The sequence below is a fragment of the Coenobita brevimanus genome, chromosome 20 (genome assembly GCF_032717465.1).
Source record: "Coenobita brevimanus isolate Jiangsu-jjx chromosome 20, ASM3271746v2, whole genome shotgun sequence".
Taxonomy (NCBI): domain Eukaryota; kingdom Metazoa; phylum Arthropoda; class Malacostraca; order Decapoda; family Coenobitidae; genus Coenobita; species Coenobita brevimanus.
Genome location: NC_136973.1, coordinates 8,133,543 through 8,150,560, shown reverse-complemented (window position 1 = coordinate 8,150,560; position 17,018 = coordinate 8,133,543). Strand labels below are relative to the sequence as shown.

The following is a 17,018-nucleotide window of genomic DNA, read 5'->3' as shown; positions in this document are numbered from 1 at the left end:
AAACAGGCAGATAAGTTGACCATGAAGGGCTCGCAGTTGTGTTTACCGAGAGTAAATGTTTGTTCGGAGATGGAGACTAATCAGAGGTACTAATCTGGGCTGGGAGAATTAGGGAAAAAAAAAAAAAAAAAAAAAAGTGTCATGTAGTACAACATATAGCATTCTCCAAATACCTGTATGTACGTACGGAAACTGGTAGGTACGACGTAAGAAATGAACAGAGTGAGTTGTAATTTTATGTAAATTTGGGAAGAAATAGAAATAATATGAAACAGGTACGTACATCAGGCCTGATAACTCTCGGGGGTCTGTAGGGGGTTGGAAGGGTAGTAAGGGACAAGGAGGGAGGGATGGGGTGGGGTTTGGGGGGGGGGGAAGAGGCTAGCAGGGAGGGAGGAGGGGCAAGAGAGTATGGGAAGGGATGCAGGTGGTGGTGGGAGGAGAAATGCAGGTGCATGGACGGGTGGGAGAGTGATGGGGGACAAGGAGGGAGTAAGGGAGTGGAGTAGAGGGTGGCATGGAGGCAGCCGAGAGGGGGGGTGCCCCCCCACTGCCCGGGTTGGGCCGATCCCCCCTCACGCCACATCAGGGGCGAGTTCTCATTGGCCTGAAGCCATGTACGTCATAATCGAGGTGGAGTAAGCGCTCCGCAGTTTTTTACAGGCCCTGCTCAATTGATGGGATTAGGCATTTTGGCATAAAACTCAAATCACATCACTTGATGCACTTAGGACTTTAGGGGTTAATGGGTAGGTTATGTCATTCATGCATGCAGACAAATTTCTTAATAATTTTCTGTTTTTAGCAGCAGATACTCCTTCACAATACTTATCACCTCACTCCCCATGGATGACTTTGCTTGCTTAGCTTTTTCAGTTTTTTCACACTGAACACTTTGGGTTTATTAATCCCAAAAGTATGTGCCATGTCCACAACCTTTCATGGTCGTCCAGGCACTGTAACTTTTTTTATTTTTTCTTAAGGATAAACAGATATAATTCCAAGATGGTTCTGGAAATGCCTGTATGGTAATGCCCATGGGATGAAGTACACAGCCCACCCTGGTAAAAGTTGAAGCACACAATGTATTGTACACAGCAAAGCCAGACACAAGAAATTCCACATACACAGATGGACTGGAGAAGGGTAGCATGTTGCATTGTGAGGAATACTTGTGCATCATGATGTCTTTGGCATATTACCAAGATTAGTTCACAAACATTGGGACAGTGCTGTGTAACTCCAAAATTGGTCCCTGTTGAGTCAACTGAATCAGGAAAAAGCATATCTCAAGATAACATATTTGGAGGATGGCTGTTTGAAATCAGATACTTGCAGACATCTGCTGCAGCCTTTACTGCCCATGTTTCACTGTCACAGAGGATTATAATTCTTATTTTCAAAGCACAAAGTTTTCCCTGTTATACAGAGATTCTGTTTATCATCAGTAGGGGCAACACCTCTGTACTTTCATCCAAACACATCTAACTCACCCTCCGTACTAATTGCACCACCCAAATAGTACAACTCGTCAACAACTCAGTTTCTTGCGGCCTTGGCATTGCATTTTTAATGGCATGTCTGAGCCTTGGGCCTGTAGTGTCAGTTAAAGAGGCTCCTTAACACCTCTTCCTTAATGTTTTAATTTCCAAACCATCCATTAATATCCTCTTCTTTGTTTCTCATATCTGTTTTATATCAACATAAATTGCTTGAATAAACCACACCAGTATAATAACAGAGCAGAATCAGAAATAAATCGGTAAAAAAAATGTTGTTAGAAAGCTTCCTTAACCACGTGAGAAAACTGCCCTTGGTCATCTGATGGCATCTATCCGTGTTGCTCTGTCTTTTGCACTATTTATGTTTAATTCCTCTATCTTGAAGGCTGTACAGTACCCTCGCGTCCAACACGCGTTTGTCCAGCACGATTCATGTCCAGCACGGAGAGCAATAATTAGTAAGATTTAATTCGATTTAATTACTGTAACACGGGTGCATTAGCATAACACGAACGGAGCTCTGAGAAGTGGGCGAAATCCGCAGAGTTCGCCTCTAGCACGATCACCCCTGGCCCAACATGGTCATACTGGACGTTCCCGTGATGCTGACAGCCAGTAAAAATTTGCGTCAAGTAGCCTCCCCCGCCCACTATCGTGAGGTGATCGTGATGTCCCCCAATTAAAAACGCTTCTGCTCTCACATGATGTTTAAATTTCTCCCGCAACAGCGCCACTCAGTCGCATAATTCGCATTGGAAGGTGCTTTTTTCTTGCTGCATTTTCTGCCCTTGTTACTGCATTTTACCCTGCTCACGATGCCTAGGAAGCCTTCTGAGAACCCCAAGAAGCAGCGGCACCTCCTTCAGGCCACCAAGCTAGAAAGCATCGAGAGGAAGAAGAAAGGGGAGAGGAAAGTTGACATTGCCAAGGCCTACGACATGAATGAAGCCAATGTGGGGACCATAATAAAAAACCAAGACAAGATCCTGGCAGCAGTGAAGGCTTACAGAGTGCTAGGACAGGCAGAAGTAGGACCTTCCATGGCTGTTGACAAAGATAGTGATTCTGAGTGTGATTTTGAAGGATTTATGAGGGAGGTTGAGGAGGAGCATCAGCCATTACCCGCTAGTGACGCCAGCAGCCATCCTCCGGGGACCCAGTAGGACTATCTACAGCCTTGGATACTACCTTCGATTCCCAGCAAGCCCACCAACACTGTCCTAAAAGGTTAGTTATCATTCATAGCACAGTACCATTTATTATAATTACAGTAGTGCCGATATATGTATAGGTATATGGTAGGTATTTAGGGTGACTTTTCCTAGGGTTGCTGACATAATTCATTTTTCCTTATAAGCTTTGTTGTTTGTCCAACACGTTTTTGGTCCAACACGGGACCCATGCATGACAATATTACTGTGTTGGACACGAGGGTACTGTACATAAGACCTTTCTCTTTATCTTCATAGGTCTACTCCATAATGCCTTGCTGTCAACATTCATATTCACAGTCCTTCTCACCAGTCAGTCGTGTCAGTCATTTTATGTCCATCATGTTACTAACACTATGCCAGGCCAGGTGTCAGTGCTAATACAGTACCTGTACCAGAAAATTTTTATACAACTTAGGGGACACACCTCAGACTGAAAGAGTTAAGAGCTGGTGATGAGTCAGTGCCCCTAGTTGCACCAGATATTTAGTAATTATGAAGATAGTTTATATGTAACAGCCTACCTCTGCCGTGGTGCCTGACTCCGCTCGCCCCTCTCCGTCCAGGTCGTGACTGAGCAAACATTGTCCTGGCCAGCATGGTTAGGGTTGTATCAGGAGTTTTCATTTCTTTAAGGTTCTCGTGGAGGTATTGTTTGGTCACCATCTCATTGCTCAGCTTGTCCAAGTCTCTGTAATGATGATAATGTATGAGAGAGAGGGAGAGAGAGAGCACCTATATATTCACTCCCTTTTAACTCGAGTTATAACTGTCCAACCTTCTGGTTTAGTCCCTCAAGCATCTCATTTACTTATTCATAATAGTGTTGTCTTTGTTATAAGCCTGCCATAAGAATGTTGATTCTACCTTTTACTGGTAGAACTTCTTAATTATCATCATGCTGCATATTGTAATGCTTTGGTATTGCTGTATGTGAGATGCCTACCACTCCACATCCATGTTGTGTGTCTGCAAAGTGTCATATTTAGTGACCACTTTGGGAGTGGTTCCTTAGAAATTACTGTACCTGTCCCATACCAGGCCTAGAATATCAGTCTGTAGCCCGACGCCATAATCCCGTAAGGGGTGGCTGTTTGCCTTTGAGTTAATTATTATGTGGGAAGGGGCACTAACCCTCTGCCAACCCACTTGTTGACACATAGGGAACACGTATGGGTTGGTTATATGATTACCTTAGAATATGCTTGCAGTATTTTAAATCATCTCTTCCAAGCAGTTTGTACTGGAAGCCTATTCTTGGTGCAGCATGGGATACATAGCATTGAGGCACTACACCCTTTATGCCAAAAAACACAAATAGGGTTTTATTTTAAAACCTTCTATTACCATGCGGTTGGAATATACATTTTACCTTTGTGTGGGTTTCTTTTAGAATGCATTCATAGCATTTTAGAAAAATAATACACTTTAGTACTGTACGCAGTTTTTTGCAATGTGATTCAACAAAACTTCCGTCTTCCTTTTCCTCCATGTTGCATCATTATACATTAAAAGCCCTCATCTCATTTTAGTGAAGGGTTGTGGCAACTCAGCCGTCCATCACTTGTGTTGCAAGCTGCCCCATACCTCCTACAACACAGGAGGGAGACTTGTTCTGTCCTCTGATTTTTATCCCAAGTTAAAGCAGAGTTTTGCTAAGAATCATCCCACCCTAGGCAAAGGTGGGACATTGGGTTAGGGTTATGGGGATGATAAAATACTAGTTCATGTATCATACACAGGGGAAATTTGGTATCCTTTGCAGATTATTTCCGGTTACCCAGTGGCAGAATAAGATAGTGCAGTACTGTGGTTCAGCATCTTTTTCATACAACTTCTTTGTGACTACCATCATATTCTGGCATCACTTTCTTGATACAACTCAGTTCAAAATGGAGAGAGAGCAGTTTTAGACCAAGTGAGACTAAACAGAATCCAATAAATTTAATGGACAGTGGATACCTGGCTTCTTTGGCTGAGTGCTTCCAGAAGGCTACTGTAAAGGCTGTTTTGAAGGGTTCTTTGTATTGTATGAATGAGAGATGTTTTGCAAAATATCAGCTTTTTTCCACACAATTGGTACTGTACTGTAAATTAGGTGGAATGATTAAATCAGCTTAGTGGGTAACAGTGTGACTTTAACAGGTAATTTGTCTGAGATTTACTGTAGTTTTGATAGTATAAAGGAAGTTCAGAAATGGTAACTTATAATGACAACTTTCTGTAATCTAATTGAGGTTTGAGGGATGGTTTAAAGTGAGGTTAGAGTGTGTTTGTATTTCCCATCTGTGATCTGTATACTGTAATTAGAATAACACATATTCCATCTGTCATCTATCATCCACTCCTGTATTGCCCCATTAAGAACTTAGGGGCTTGGGGCCAGGTAGGTCCAGGTATTTAAAGAGAAAGTGACCAGTCACTTTTCCATTTACAGCATTGTACGGTACAAGCCAAAAACAATGACAACATACATTTAAACCCTTATAGGCCACATATGGGTGGAGGACCTTAACCCACTAGACCTACAGGCATATTGTTTCTGTAGTTACCAGTCAGTATACAATTATATATAGTTTCCTGGGTTACAGGAAGTCATTTGGCTTCTCACTTAAAGTCGCCTGAAGGTAGGGCTACTTTGAGTGAGGAACAGTAAACACCCACACCCACCATGTTTAGCTACTTGTGGTAAGACATATGCAACCACAGCAAACATTTTGCAGTACAGTACATAACTGGCAGTCTAGGTTATACATCGGGGATGTGTTCCAAAATACCGCAGTATTTTACATATAACTGGTGCTGTAAATTGGTGAAAGTTGTTTAATTAGCTTTACAGGTAGCAGTGAAACTTCAGAAGCCAATATTTATTTGATTTACTATGGAGTGGATAAAAAAAAAAAAAAAAAAAAAAAAAAAAAAACACAAGTCTGTGAACTTACTGAGTGATATTGGTAAGTATTGTGAGGTTTTGTGCAAGTAGTAAAACATCTTCTTTTACCGCCTGTGTTGCAGTGCGCAGTCCATGAACAGTTGCCATCACTGCCTGTAACTTTCGACGGTTGCCCTCTGCTTCTTCTGTTCATAAATGTGGAATACAGTATTTATTAATTTTATTTTATTTTTTTATATTTATTTATTTTTTATTTTTTTTTTTTTTTTGTAAAACTGAACTTGAAATTTTAAGTATATGGTACTTTTTTTTTTTTTCTTGATCACTTATGGAATTAACTGTGTGCTCACCTTACATCCCACATTACAGATAGTATTGAATAATCTATCTATCTATCTATCTGTTGCCAGACGCCTCAATCCCGTTTGGGGTGGCCACAAACAAATTGCCTCCACGTCGCCCTGTCCCCCGTCATTTCACTGCCCTGCTCCCAACTCACACCCCCCTATCTCATATACCTCTCCACCCCATCCCTCCATCTCATCCTTGGCCTCCCCCACCCTCTTCCCCCCTCTACCTCATTCATATACACTCTCTTCGTCAGTCTTTCACCCTCCATCCTCTCCACATGGCCAAACCACCTCAGTGTGTTCCTCATAACACTTCCTATCACATCCACATCCACACCACAATGCTCCTTTATATCCTCATTCATCAGCCTGTCTCTCCATGTGACTCCACAGTCTCCTCTTAAATAACTCATTTCCACTGCTCTCACTCTTGACTTATGTCCTTCCAACGACGTCCAGGCTTCACTTCCATCCGTTAGAGTTGGTATCACAATACTGTCATGTAGTAACTTTTTCACTTCCATGCTCACTTCCCTGTTTCTTATCACTGCTTTCAAAGAACCAGCAACCTTTCTTCCCTGCTGTACCCTTTCAAGCACTTCGCCCTCCAAACCTCCATCCTTACTCATCACACTACCCAAGTACTTAAATGTACTCACATTTTCCAATTCCACAAAATCCAACCTCGCTGTACATTCACTGACTTCACCTCTCTCAAAGACCATCACTTTACTCTTCCCTACATTCACCTTTAGATTCTGTTTCTTACACACACTACCAAACTCATCCACCAAGCCTTGCAGCTCCCCTTCATCTTCACTCAACAACACAGTATCATCTGCAAACAACAGTGCAGGGAGTTTCCAAACACTATCCTCTCTCACTAGGGCCACTTCAACATCCACTATCCTACCTTGTACCTCTTTTATTACCCCATCCATGTACAGATTGAACAACCATGGAGACATGACACATCCCTGTTTCAACCCAACTTTCAAATAGAAAAATTCACTGAGTTCACTATCCACACGCACTGCAGCCTTAGCACCATCATACATACTCTTCACAGCATTCAACAACTTCCCATCTACTCCATATATTCTTAATACTTTCCACAATCCTTGTCTATCGACCCTGTCATATGCTTTCTCCAAATCCATGAAAGCCGCATACAACTTCTTTCCCTTCTCTAGAAACTTTTCCACTAAAGATCTAAGAATGAATATCTGATCTACACAACCTCTTCCCTTCCTAAAGCCTCCCTGTTCTTCTCCAACTAATTTCTCTGTTCTTTCTCTAACTCTGTCAATAAGTATCCTACCATACACTTTTCCTATTATACTAAGAAGACAAATGCCCATATGATTACCACACACTTCTTTTTCCCCTTTTCCTTTGTACAAGGGAATAATTATACCTGACTTCCAATCCTCCGGGACTCTACCTTCCTCCCAGACCAATCTGCACATCATCCACATCCATTCTTCTACTATCTCTCCCCCATGCTTCAGCATTTCACCACACACTCCATCAATTCCTGGGGCTTTCCCCGATTTAACTTTCTTCATTGCTTCCACAACTCTATCCTACTGATTTCTTCCTGTCTTCTCACCTCCCTTCTTCTCCCAGCCATTCCCCAGCCACTTATACTCGCATTACTTCCATCCTCTATGTTCAACAATTCCTTAAAGTGTTCTCTCCATCTACTCACTTTTTCTCCCTTCTCCACTAGTAATCTACCATTTTTATCTTTCACTCCCCTGCTAACTTCACTTCCACCCTGTCTTACTCTTTTCACCTCTTTCCAGAACATTTTCTTACAGTCCCTCCACTTTACACTCAAATTCCTTCCAAATTCCTCATCCACTCTCTTCTTACTCTCTCTTACTAATCTTTTCACCTCTCTCTTTCTTTCTACATATAACTCTCTCTTCCGCCTCTCAACTTCTTCCACGCCCCTATTTCTTATCCATTCATTGTATGCTTTCTTCTTTTGTGCCACAGCCTGTCTCACCTCTTCATTCCACCACGCTGTTCCTTGCACCCCCCTCCGTCTTCACTTCCTTCCACACACCACATCACATGCTGCACATATTTCTTCTGTAAATATCCTACACACACCTTCCACATCTCCCATCTGCTCCAATTCATATTTGCCCAATCGTTCCTCCACTTCTCTCTTATACTCTGCCTTTTTCTCATCCTCTTGTAACCTTTCCACTCTCCTTGCAACTACTCCTTCCGCTCGTCTTTCCCTTCTTCTATTCCTCCATCTTACTTGAATCCTAATTCTGGCCACCACCAAGTAGTGGTCAGAAAGTCCACTCCCCCAACCTCTATAAGCTCTTGCATCCATTACACATCTTCGCATCCTTTCATCCACACACACATAATCAATCATTGCCTTCCTTTCATTCAGTTCACCACCCACCCTTCTCATCACTCGCCATGTATACCTGTGGATCATTTTATGCCTGAAGAGGGTATTGGCTATCACCAACCCTCTCCCAGCACAAATGTCCACTAACGCACTTCCATTCTCATCTATCTCAGCAGGCACACCCCACTCACCAACTATTCCATCCACCTTCACATTCCCAACTTTACCATTCATATCACCGATCAAAAACACTCTCTCATTCCTTCCAAACTTTTCCATGCATATTTCTACATTTGTCCAGAACTCTTCTCTCACTCTTCTAGCACGATCTTGCATTGGCCCATACACACACACAATCGCCCACATTTGTATTCCAACTTTCAACTTTACCCACACAGTCCTTGACCCAACTGATCCATACTGTCTTATTCTCTTCTTCCATCTTTTACTCACAACTATACATACTCCTTCCTTTGCCCTCTCATTCCCACCTACTCCTGCACATATACCCCATCCATACTCCCATTCTCTCACACTTTCTCCTCTCCATTTTGTTTCAGTTATGCCACATACATCCACTTTCGCACCCTCAAGCACCTGGACAATCTCTCTTTCTTTCACCTCATCATTCACTCCCCTTACATTCCACATTCCGATAACCATGTCCTTTGTCCGGTCCTTGGTCGTCATCGTTTGGTCAGTCCTTGTCCGAGGCTTATTGTTTGTTTTTTTAGTTAGTTATTTTCCACCCTCCGCCAACCCTTTTAGTTGCCTTTTATGACAAGCAGGGATACTAGGGGAGTATTCTTGAAAAAAAACCCTACCCCCAGCGGGTATTATTTCTTTAACCTTATTCAGTTCTTCTTTTTCTCTTTCTGATCTTATTGTCAAACGTTTTTCTTTAACTCCTGAGATTATTATACATTTTTTCTTATCTGCTACATCCCTAACTAAAGATTCTCTACTTCTTAGCACCCTAACCACTTCCCTCTCCACCTTTTCCTTGCTTTGTTGTTCTATAATCTCTCTCAAATTTACATCTCCCTCTTCCTGAATTCTCTTCCACCCCTTATGTTGCTTCTTGATTTCTTTAATGTGCTCTTCCTGTATTCTTGATTTGGATTCATTCTCATCTAGTTTTGCTTTTCATCATGTCCCTTTCCTCTTCCAACCTCTTATTCTCCCTCTTAAGCTGTTTTATTTCATTCAAGGCTGATTCATTGTTCACTTTTAATTCAGTAACTTCTCTTTCTTGTTCGTCACTGCAGGTACAAATTTTTTCCAGTGTATTCCGTAAACTTTTGATCTCGTTTTCCTGCTCTATGGTCCGTTCCTGTAACTCTTTAATTACTGCCCATACCTTTTTAATCTCCTGGTCATTCCTCTCTGCTGTTTTCTCTACACCTGCTATTCTTGTCTGGTTCAACTTAATACTTCCATTTCCCACATCCTCTTCACAGAAGCCCTCGAACTCTTTCTCACCAATTGTAAACAATGCACCGTCCGTTTCCGCCATGATTCAACCGTATGGAGACTTTCTGTATTCACTATTTCTTGTCCCTTTTATGACCGAAACTGCATTTTTTTTTTTTTTTTTTTTTTTTTTTTTTTTAGTACTGTCCGACTGGATCACCACTCACGCACTCATTAACACAGTCACAAATAGGCTGAGCTTCCTTTCGTCGCAGATTCAGCGATTATTTTCCCACAATCCTGGAAGAGGTCCGTCTCTGTCGGTGTGTGTGTGTGTGTGTAATTCACTGGATCAGTCAGGATCACATGATGGTTGAAATCTTCAGTGTGTGTGTGTGTGTGTGTGTGTGTGTGTGTGTGTGTGTGTGTGTGTGTGTGTGTGTGTGTATGTGTGTGTATTTGCCTAGTTGTATTTACTTAGTTGTGATATACAGGAAATGAGCTACACTCGTGGGGTCCCGTCTCTATGTCTCAGTAAGTAAAATTTTGCTTAGAACTCTTTCTCCAGGCTATTCCACAGGTCTGTGCATCTATATGGAAAGCTATATTTCTTGATATCCTTTAAGCAGCTTGGCTTTTTCAGTTTCATTCCGTGTCCTCTTTTTACTCTCCTATCCCATACAAACAGATCTTCTCTGTCAATTTTATCTACTCCCATCATGACCCTGAACACTGCAATCATGTCACCCCTCTCTCTCTTTTCCTCTAAGGAAGGCAGATCCAGCTTTTCCAGTCTCTCTCTGTACGACAGATCTGCCAGGTTGGGGACAATCTTGGTTGCTGTTCTTTGTCTCCTCTTTTCCTCTCCTGTAGTGTGTGTGTGCGTTCTTACCATACCTAATTGTGTCTTAACAGGAATGAATCAAGCTTGTACTGTCTCGTGTAATAAACCATTTTTATCGTACATATCCTTTAATTTATGAATGGTTTTGGCACACACTATTTCATTCGGTGGTGCATTCCACTGATCAATTGCTCTATTTGGGAAACTGAATTTCCTTATGTCTGTATCGCCTCTCTTTTTGTGTAGTTTTTTGCAGTGTCCTCTTGCTGATGCTTCCCCAGAGGTTATACAATATATTCATTTATATCTATTTTCTCTTTCTCTGAGATGCATTTATATAACATAATCATGTCTTCTCTTTTCCTTCTCTCCTGTAGTGTTGGTAGATTCAATTTTTCTAGTCTTGCTTTGTAACTTACATCCCTTAAGCTTGGTACCCACCTTATAGCTGCCCTTTTTGTGCTTTTTCAGTCTTATCTGTTTGTTTTTTGAGATGAGGATTCCAGACTACTGATGCATACTCCAGGGTTGGTCTGATGAACAATATTATTAGCTTTCTTAGCATGTCGTCATTTATATATGTGAATGCTATTTTCATATTAGCAAGCAATGTATACATGTTACGTACCTTTTCACTGATGTAGTCAGCTGGAGATAGTCTGTTATTGATATCACTTCTAGGTCCTTCTCCCTTTCTGATATGTGTAGGGTTAAGAAGAGAGAACCTGTATTTTTACACAGGAAAAATCATCAGAGAAATTACCAATATGCCAGGAATCGAACCCGAGACTCTCAGGTGAGAGCCAGGCAGCCTGGCTCTCACCTGAGAGTCTCGGGTTCGATTCCCGGCATATTGGTAATTTCTCTGATGATTTTTCCTGTGTAAAAATACAGGTTCTCTCTTCATTCTGACTTGCTGTAAGTGCTTGGGATAGATTAAAAGCATCTACTTGCCCGAGTGCCAGGGGGTTAACTCACCCTCTTCAGGCCCACAGTGGGGGGCAGAGGGACATTGGTTACAAGATTGTGACAACGTGAGTTAACTTTTACCTGGTCGTGGTGTTGTGGTATGCTGCCTGGCTCTCACCTGAGAGTCTCTGGTTCGATTCCCGGCATATTGGTAATTTCTCTGATGTGTAGGGTTGATCTCCATAACTTATAATCCCAATCTGATTTTTTCTCACTTTTCCCGAACCTAATTACATGACACTTGTCCACATTAAATTCCATTTGCCATTTATTGCTCCATTCATGAAGCTTATTTAATTCTTCTTGTAGCTCTTTGGAAGAATCTGTGTTAGTAATTTTCCTTTGTATTTTTGCACACCTGCAAACACATTTCGATAGCTTTCATTTCCAGTGTTATTATGTTATTTATATATACTAAAAACATAATTGGTGCTAGCACTGAGCCCTGTGGAACTCCACTAGTCACTTCCCTCCATGATGAATAATTTCCCCTTAGTACTGTTCTCATTTCTATTTTTCTGAGAAAATCCTGCATCGAACAGTACAGGTTGCCTTGGATTCTTCCTTGATGGTACAGTTTCCATAAAAGTCTTTGGTGCAGTACTCTGTCAAAAGCTTTCTTGAATTCTAAATACAGTAGATAGGTGTGTGTGTGTGTCTGTGTGTCTGTGTCTGTGTGTGTCTGTGTCTGTGTCTATTTACCTAGTGTTTACCTAGTTTTGATTTACGGGAAAGGAGCAATGCTCATACTGTCCCGTCTCCATAACTACTGATGTCCAGCTTGATTTTGAAATTGTGAATATCCTTGGCATTATCACCTCATTATCCAAGTTATTACATGCTTCAATACTTCTGTAAGGGAAATTGTACTTCTTGATGTTTTTCTTGCATGTGGTCCTTTTCAAAATTTTTCTGTGACCCCTCGTTTCTCTTTTGTCCCACAAAATCAGATCCTACCAGTCAAGTGTGTATGGGTGGGTGTGTGCATGTGTTTATGCACCATCAGGTTAATTTACTCAGCTTGAGAGAGGGATCTTGTTGTGAAAGGATTATTGAAGGCTATATCTAACCTCTCCAGTTTAGAACTTCTCTCCCAAACTTAATAAAATTGTCTTCTGTTAGCAAAAATAAATTAGAAAAGATGTCATCATGGTAAAGGCGTTCACATTAATGTAATGGTGCAATCATCACCTGGACCTCCTTTTCCACCCTAGGGCAGGGTGAGGGCTAGCAACATCCAGACAGCCTAAATTTGCCCAGTCCTATGGGCCATGCTTCCATTCACTCACCATTCAAGCCCCCAGTATCCTGGCTCTATCTGATACGCCCAAAACATTCACCGCGTTCTGTAGTTTCACATAAACATATCCAACAGGGTCAGTCTGGACGCCGTCATGTTAAAAAGGGTGCCAAATCCCTGATCATGCACTTCTCCTTACAATATTCGTCCAGCCAGCTCTATCTCTTGTCAGTCCCCTAGCCTCACTAACTTCCAAATCTCTCTTCCTCACACACTCATCCACCATATCCCTTCACCTTCTCCTTGGCCTACCTCGCCTCCTTCCTCTTTCAGATTTGTTCAGATATACCTTTTTCACCACTCTATTGTTATCCATTCTCTCCACATGACCATACCATCTCAGTACACTCTCTTCAATTCTGATGTCCACAGACTTCTTCACCCCGCATCTTTCACGAATCACATTGTTTCGTATCCTCTCCACTCTCTGTACTCCATATACAATCCTCAGCAGTCCCAGCTCCATTGCTCCCACTCTTGACTTTTCATTTTCATGCCACACCATAGTCTCACATCCATATGTTTACACTTCTTCATGTTAGCCTCATGCTGCTGCTACACTCAAGCCTCTGTTTCTTATCAAGGAATATTTCAAAGTTGTTGTATGCTGATGATGCAGTACTACTTGCAAATACTGGACAAGAACTTGGTTGACTAGTGCAGAGTTTTGCTGATGTCTGTGTGCCTCGTGCCTTGAGATTAAATGCAGAAAAGAGTTAAGTGATGGTTATTGAGAGAGAAGATGACTCCCAGTGTGATGTTAATGTTGGATGGAGAGAGACTGGAATTGGTGAGAGAGTTCAAATACCTGGGTACAATGACAGAAAAGAGAGGAAAATGTGCAAAAGAAGTGGAAAGTGGAGTGACATAAGGAAAGAAAGTAGCTGGTGCAGTGTTGGTGCAATACCAGTATATCAGGATGGTCCATATACAACACTCCTCTTTGACACGTGGTAATAGCTTGTGTTGTGGGTACAGTTTAGTCATCAGTATCAGTGTCTGTCCTGCATCATTTATTCCATCACGTATTCATTCCTACTCCTACTGCCACACCCACATCCACACCAGCAAACAGAGCTGTCCCCACAACACATAATATACCACAAGGTGAGTTACTAGTGGAGTGCTATTTATGGACCACCCTGTATTTAGTTTATTATTAGTACAGTACTGTAAAATAATTCACATAATGTCAGAAGCCAACCTAAGTGTTGTATTGACAGTTAATAACACAATTCCTGAGCAGCAAAAAATAACATGGACAAAGGAGACTTTCTGTAGTGAATAGATTGTGCCATTCTTATAGTTAACAGAACATAACTTGTGTTCCCACCTTGTTCCTTGGGTATCTCGTTAACAGTATTCTGCAGCTCCGTGTGGCGTTGTGTGAGGCCCGTGAGGCCTGCGGTGATCTCGTCCAGGCGGGTAGACACACCATCAAGTGCAGTGTCCGTTGTCTCCATGCGATGCCTCAGTGAATTACTTAATTCTGTTACTACACCTTTTCTCTCCTCAGCTTGCAGTTCAATACGGGTCAGGCTGTAAGCATGTAGGTTATTGTGCACACAATTAGTCTTTATGGAACTTTTTTATTTTGAACCACTCCACTCAGATGACTTTTTCATTGTTGTCCTGCTACCTTCAGATGATATTCAGCATAGAGGTCTCTTTCTGATGTGGAGGAGATAGGTACTCTGCAGTCTCAACAGAGCCTTTAACTGGAAGTGGTTTCTCCAGTAGCAGCAATAATTAAGTAAAAAGTTTGGCCTTGGGTGTAAACAGTAGGATTTACAGCCATGTAACCCTTTCCTTTGATCTGTGTTTTACTAAATGCAGGGAATGTTCTACAGGGTTATACAGGTTATCAGTTTGTTTTCACATGACAGAACTGGGACACTCCCACAACCTCAGCACAAAGTTGTGTTTACATGAAACTCTCCAAGCCATCGTTATAAGGTAAGAATAACTCTGCTTAGTTACTAGTCTGCCGTCAGTTGACCTGAAAGGGGTTAGGGATCTGCTGTATGTCAGGTTAGGACAATTGTGCAGTGGTGTTCTTTCTCCCTTACTCCCAGATACCTGCTATAAAAAAATAGAAAAAATAAAATGAGGCATTCAGTCCATAAAGAATGGGATGTCATTTTTCATTACATTCTTAACATCTCTTTATTTTATTCAGCTTAAGATTGGCTTTTCAGACTGGGGGGGCTAGCTGTTACCTTTATTAATCCCTTCATTTCAAAATGTTTTTGTTTGAACATAATTATTTGCCAACAGCAAAAATAAACTAAAAATATCACCTGGATCCAAAGGATAAGTTTTAACCCCTTATTAGCAGGCAACTTACCAATTATACGACCTTGTGGGGCGGCATATTTTCGGAAAAATAAAGTATCAAGGAATAAGCCTAAACATGCATAAATCGATGAAAAATGGATGAAAAACGAAGGCAAGAGGTGTTATATGCGCGGTAATACGTCTCTGCTGGCTGTGGGAGGAGGAGGGGAGGAGTGAGGGAGGCGGGCAGACAGGCAGCTGATCACCAGGCGCACCTGGGTTGAGACTAGCAAACTTTTCACTCATTTGCTTTTTCTTCACCACTGAACACCATATTTATCATTTATGCTTTCTTTACACTTTTCATTGTCTTCAAAATCTTTTGTATGTGTTTTCTATTTTACCTGAACACTTATAACAATAAAACTTACGTACGTATATACTATTTTACTTGAACAATTATAACACTGCAACTTATATATTATGTGTATTTTATTTTACTTGTTTCAAGGCTTGGGAGAGTAGAGGGCAGGACAATAGGTGACAAGGATGCCTTATCACCCAGTTTCACCAATAATTTGGGACTGAAAATGGCTGGACGTTACGTAACGTTGCCCGCCTCCTCACGCATGGACGTTACATAACATCGCCCACCTGTTAGGGGTTAATAATGTGAATTTCGTCTTGGCCATGTAATCTGTGTGCAAGGCTGTGTTCCCTGCCTGACAGTCAATGATTATATTGTTAGTTAGCTACCAAGTTTGTGGCCACACATCATGGTTTTGGTACTACAGTATCTCCAAGAATCAGTGGTTGCCTCCCATCCTCTCGTATACAGTACAAGAAATGCCAGCACAATTTGTTAGTTAAGTGAAATATCATTTGATATAAGCAGCATATATACAGTATTTTGAATATTGATGTAGCAGAAACCTCAGTAATGGCATTTTGCCACTAAATCCAGTTTTTTTTTTTTTTATAAAATCCAACTGAGTACTGTAGATTGCATGTGGAGTTAATTGGAGATAGGGGCAGAGAAGTGATGAAGTTTGGGAGTGTTGTGGTGCCAATATGGATTTGCTGGAAAGTGTTAGAAGTACCGTGAGGTGCTTTGTCCATGTAGAGCAAATTGAGAGTGAGAGATTTACTAGGAGAGTGTATGTTAGTGAGGTGGAGGGGGAGATGAAAGAATGAGGTTAGGGATGGGATGGAGAGGTATATGAATGGGGGTAATATATAGATAAGGAAGGACTGAACAGAGTGAGTGGCTACTAAGTCATGGTACCTCCTCTGAGATAAAGACTAGATGGATAGATTTTGGTTTTTTAGATATTTGATGATCTCTCTTGCTGAAGCATCCTTATAACTTAAAAAAATTTAGCCTAGCATAGTAATTGTCAGGACACATTCAGTATGTTTAGTGAGGAATTTCTGTATTTGATGTAGTACTCTGTTCATAATATTTCTATTGCCACTGTACTGTAAACCCCTTCACATGAGAGATGCCTTATTTTATTTTTACTGCCAGCTGATGGTTTTCGTCAGCTTTGGAGAGACTTTAACTGGAGGTGTTAGATATACCCTTCATTAAAATCCTTTCCCTAAAAAATGTCTTCTCTGAATTAAATATATAGTAATCACTTGGTAGTAGCAAGGTGCTTGAGGATGCAAGAGAGGATATATGTGGATTGACTGAAACTAAATGGAAAGGTGAAAGGGTGAGAGAATGGGAATATGGTTTAGGTATATGTGCGGGAGTCAATGCGAATGAGAGGTTAAGAGAGGGAGTATGTCTGATGATATGCAAGAAGTGGAAGGAGAATATAAGAGAGTATGGAACAGTGGGTGCAAGGATTGGATGGGTGAGGATGAAAGTAGG

The 17,018-nt window shown here is 41.4% G+C and overlaps 2 protein-coding genes across 2 annotated transcripts in view; one reads left to right on the top strand and one right to left on the bottom strand.

Annotated features, from left to right (window-relative positions):
• Window positions 1-17,018, top strand: part of LOC145391972 (mitogen-activated protein kinase kinase kinase 4-like) — a 503,013-nt gene that overhangs the window by 393,773 nt on the left and 92,222 nt on the right. The gene's annotated exons all lie outside the window — the stretch shown is intronic.
• The window catches only part of LOC145391820 (uncharacterized), a 97,763-nt gene that overhangs the window by 54,671 nt on the left and 26,074 nt on the right, over window positions 1-17,018 (bottom strand). Inside the window, exons 4-6 of the mRNA XM_080266308.1 lie at window positions 14,196-14,401; window positions 5,656-5,791; window positions 3,238-3,404 (exon numbers count right to left, since the gene is read on the bottom strand). Coding sequence (XP_080122434.1) covers window positions 3,238-3,404; window positions 5,656-5,791; window positions 14,196-14,401 — 509 coding nt within the window. The remainder of the gene's footprint in view (window positions 1-3,237; window positions 3,405-5,655; window positions 5,792-14,195; window positions 14,402-17,018) is intronic.